This window comes from Ixodes scapularis, unplaced genomic scaffold (assembly GCF_016920785.2).
Source record: "Ixodes scapularis isolate PalLabHiFi unplaced genomic scaffold, ASM1692078v2 PGA_scaffold5__190_contigs__length_132052651, whole genome shotgun sequence".
Taxonomy (NCBI): domain Eukaryota; kingdom Metazoa; phylum Arthropoda; class Arachnida; order Ixodida; family Ixodidae; genus Ixodes; species Ixodes scapularis.
This window is the reverse complement of record NW_024609880.1, coordinates 49,472,711-49,477,553: the sequence shown is the minus strand read 5'-3', so window position 1 is coordinate 49,477,553 and position 4,843 is coordinate 49,472,711. Positions and strand designations below refer to the sequence as shown.

General features: G+C 49.1%; 1 protein-coding gene across 1 annotated transcript; it reads right to left on the bottom strand.

Annotated features, from left to right (window-relative positions):
- Positions 1-2,232: 2,232 nt before the first annotated feature.
- On the bottom strand, positions 2,233-4,488 carry LOC120850326 (endothelin-converting enzyme 2-like). Its single transcript, XM_040222785.1, has one exon. The coding sequence runs from the start codon at positions 4,486-4,488 to the stop codon at positions 2,233-2,235; it is 2,256 nt and encodes a 751-aa protein (XP_040078719.1).
- Positions 4,489-4,843: the final 355 nt, after the last annotated feature.

The window sequence follows — 4,843 nt, the reverse complement described above, 5'->3', positions numbered from 1 at the left end:
TTCTGGTTCTCCTACGGGCTGCGAGTAGGTACCCTGAGCAGGATTTTTTTATTTTTTTATTTCTGTGTGTGTGTGCGTGAGGGGGCTAGTTTCAACGAAGGACTCACAAAGCTACATTCTGCTTCGTCAAACTTCGCCCTGAATGGCCTTTGTCAGCTCTGTGGCTTCTCTGGGGCTTCCCACTCCCAGTCCCAGCTAGAACAAAAAAAAACAAAGAAAACGGATATTCCACAGAAACTGTACATAGAAGGAGTTTGACCTCGTTTCCTATAGCTCCGCAAAAATCTTTTTTTTTTCCGTTCGAAAAAGAAAAGAAAATTTTATTTTTGTCACTTCATAAAAAAAGGCACGTGCCGGGGGGGGGGGGGGGGGTCTCGTGGACTAATTGTAACGGTTACAAGTAATTTTATTACTTCAAAAAGTAATCAGATTACTCTTGTGGTCACTGCCTAATAAAAGTAATCAACTGATTACAAAATTATTCCAAAAAGTAATCGATTACAAGTAATCTGATTACTTGTAATGCGTACGGTTTGCGTAGCTTGGTTGCCATGCTACGCATGGCAACCAAGCTACGCAAACGACGTAAGCTAGCCTCTGGAAACTCGCTTATAACGTAGTGGATATATAAAAATCGGGGCGAACCATTCTGAGCCCAATGCTTGCCTGCTGAAACACAAGCGTTGTGAGCGGACCTGGTACATTGAATGAATGGCACTACTTTCTGACCACCATATGTATGTATGTATGTATATTTCCTGCGTAATGTCTTTGCAACCAGAGTCTGTGGTATAGCCGCGCCAAGAACTAAAACAAACCAATTAACCACTGGTGTGACCGATGAGCCTTCCACCATATCTCGAGTCACCGCTTAGAGCAGGCGAATCGAGAGGTTGTGTTCCTCAACTCCTCAGGTTGTATTCCTCAGTAAAACCGGGTGCATGCTCGATACGCGATCCCACGATAGGCGCTAGAAGCAGTGCCTTGCACGCGATGAGCAGGTGTTTGATTGTTTCTTCCCACGCCCTAAAGACGCTGCACATCGTGTCCGTCACGTTGCAGTCGTACTTCTGTCGGCACGGTGTGGTACGTAAAGCACCACCACGGGCCTCCATAAGAAGTCGACTGCCCAGCGTGTTTCCACAGAAAGTCAGGGGCGCGATCTCGGTTTCGAGGGTCGCGTAAAGATGCATGGTAGAATGGTGATGCATCCCGAACATCCAACGGTCCTTCTCAGTACTCTTTACTTGCTCCTGCACTGCACTCACACATTCCTTAACAGTTTGGGGTTCGGTGACCAAAGAAAAAATCTGAAACTTTGTGCCAAGACGAGTAACTCGGTTTCTCCATGTCGAGTTGACATTTTTAGGTGTATGTAGATGAACAGACGCCTAACCCAGCGGTCTCCATCCACGTACCTGAGATGCGTGTATTATTTCAGCTTGCTTCAGGCCTCTCGCGCCTCAAATGAAGACTAGCCGAGGTCGCCTTCCACAAGCTCGTTCGCTACCTGTCCGTGGCACACCAATGCCTGACGTCCGACCGCCATTTGGCGCCGTTCAAGGTATTCGCAGACCTCGCCAGGAACGCAGATGACGACGTTTCTGATTGTCAGAGCGGTCGCAGCAACAGCCTTCTAAAGTTCTCGGGTGACATCATAACGCTCGTAGCTCCAGAGGCTCCGCCTTCGCAGTACATTACTTTTTCGTACTAAAGATGTTTCGAGGCCCTGATGGGGTATGCGGCAAGATACTCCTCCGTAGTCGACAGCGTCACACCGACGCACTTGCCCGAGAGTGGCGACCCCTATAGGTCGCATGAGTCGCGAATACTTGGGATGTTCTTTAATGCAAATAAAAACAAATTCAACAACACAAGTTTGCGGCATATTGAACCATCATATAATCTTGACTTTCTCTTTTTTTTTTATATGTCGAGCATACACGAAAATAAAACAACATAAGACAACATAATGAATAAAAACCGCTACACTGCGGAACGCTAACTAGAATACAACTATACTAAAGACGAGATACAGCAAAGTGTCACTGATTTATACTGGTTATTCACCGTGTCAGTTAAACACCCATGACACTCGATTCAGTGAAACCGTTGCGCCGCTTGTAACGACTAATATTCCACTTGATTGACTATACTGAATTCGAAAAGTCATTGTTCATACCAAGCTTATTTGTGAAATCAGAAATAAGAGCGCACATTATTGCGAGCTTCTTATTGCTCTATAGTATTACTTGGTTCCTCAGGATCTGGCTTCCTTTGCGAACGCGAGGGAGTCTCCTGCTTCGACGGACTCATCCAATCCGCGCACTTTCTTAGCGGACCCATCGGTGACGTGGGCCTGCAGTTGAAGAGCCTCTGGAAGGCCGATGACCCTCGCAACGGAACATTGACGCGTCGCGCCTGCATCTCCGCCTCGTCCTCCTGCAAGTTTTTGACGCAGAAGCCGAGCCCGTAGTAAACAAAGAAAAGGTGCACGGCTGAGAAGTCTTCGGCACCTGGCAACCGAATGTCCCGAGCTGCAGCTCGTCTCACTCTGATGCTCTCGTAGAGGCCCTCGACTATCTTGAGAGCAGTGTGATCTTCTAATAAGGAAAGCGACATAGACGCTGGAACATCCAGTTGCTCTTGGAGGCACACCTGCGCTTGGTGGAGAGATGTTTTAGCGTAAGAAGACCAGAAACTCCTGGTCAGAATCTCGCGGTTGAAGGAGGACGAGACACCTTCGATGAGCATCCGCAAGAGGCAGCGGGTCACGCGATGGCCCATGAGTGATAGCTGGACGGTGCCATAATCGTCTACGCGTGGCATGGCGTAGCTAGACAAGAGTGTCGGGATGTAGACTGTCTTGAGCTGAAGATCGTACCAGCAGTCAGTTGCAAATGGCGACCCAGACCACACATCGAGAGATCTCCGTCGCAATGCTGCTTTCTGCACAGCCTTTAGGGTATGCGAGTGCCATTTTAGAAACGCGTCTTTCGGATTGTGTTTGGGTAGCTGAGCGAGATAAGATGAGAGCCTGTCCTCCTGACTCAGCCAGCGTGGCCCCGCTGTGGCGAAATGAGTGCCAGCCAGAATTCGTTTAGCGAGCGCGCAGGTTTTGTCATCGAAAAATGAGATTGTGTGGATCTGCAGCTTCATTTGGTTCAGAACGCTTCTCAAAACAGAGTCAACAACGTCATCCATGGTTCTCACTGTCAGGCTGCTGGCGCGAAGGAACAGGCTAGGTAGGGACTGGGCAGCGGCCCGAACACAAAGGCGCCATCGGGGCACCTGGTGGACAGAATGGCCGAAAAGTTGCGACGTCGCCACCCAGGCGAGTTCCTGGTTATTAAGCGACGAAAAGACCGACGTTCGAACAAAAACGTGGACACAGAGAAAATTCAAAACAACGTGTATATCCGACTTGCGAACCAGATTCACCAAGCTCTCAAGAAAGTTGGGTGTCAATAAAAGCACGTCATTCTCATCGGCAGAAAGCTTCTCCTCGCCTATCTCTAGCAAATAAGTTCTAACCTCAGGCAGGTCTTGCAGCTTGGATACGCGGTGGAGACGCTCATCCGAGTGCAAAAACTCCCCGGATTCAGCTGCCTTGTCGAGTTGCTCAGCAAACGCAACAACCTCTGCAGTGTACGCAGAAGGAACAAAGCGTTTTCCGAGTACTTTCATGGACGCTTTCACAAGGCGGGTGTAAGCGGCTGTCGTTTTCTCCTTGTTGATTAGCAAAGGCTGTGGAATATCTACGGTGGTAACGTCCCTGTTCGATTTGAACGGGTGGACGGCAACACCAAGACTAAACAAGGCAGATGCTCCAGTGTAGCTGAACACCCTTGCCGCTGTCTTCCAGGCCGAAATGCTGCTGCGGACGGGAGGCGTGAATGGAAACCCTTCAAGATCCACTTCTGAGAGAAGGTCCAGGACAGCATAGACATCGGAATTATTGACGGAGCTCACGCAGGTGCTTACGACATGCTTCAGAGGCAATAGCACATCCGTGTCGCGAACACTAGGAGGCAATGGCGACTCCAAAAGCCGGAGGACATCTCGCTCGAAGCGATACACGATGTCGTCGTCAAAACTTGATGTCATGTTGTCGTAATGACTCCTCCAGCGACTGCATACAAACTTGAAGAAGTCGTCACAAGGATCCAACTCACGGGAAACTAGGGCGTTTATATATGCGCCATTTCTTTTGCATGAGTCCGTCCAGCAAACATCGAAATAGGATACCGGACGTCCTGCAAGTGCGGCTGGGTGCTGAGGTGCTGCTTGAATTGGTGCCGTTGGAGGTTTACTATAATACGACGAGATGGTTTCTTGTGATGATGGCATCGCTAGCAGCCGAACTGGAGATATGGTTTTCAGCACATCCGGGCAGAAGACGATCACGAGGGAAAACGCAGCCAAGACTACTAGTCCAAACGCAGCGTGATAAAGAATCAGCTCTTTTTTGGTCTGAGAGCAAACCATCCTAGTAGGAGCTTCCATGAGAACCGACGTCTGAATAAGGCTGTTCTCACTGACGGTAGAACTAGGAACGTCCTTGGAACTGGCCTTCCTCCGCCCATGAGTAAATTCCGGGGATCCACGCTGCTTCAAGTTTAACTGGCTCTCCACACCTTCGATGTTACGGTCGCAGGAGCTGCTGGGTTCAGCAGTGGTACTCCAAGAAAAGCCGGCTTTTCTACCATATGTGGCCTTCTTCAAATCTTTGTTTCGTTCTGGATTGTCTACTTGCGGGGTCTGCGTTAAGTCCTTTATATGATGTGCCGAAAACCAATTCCTTAGGCTGGGTCGCAGAACATAGGTTGTTTTCTTGTGGTTA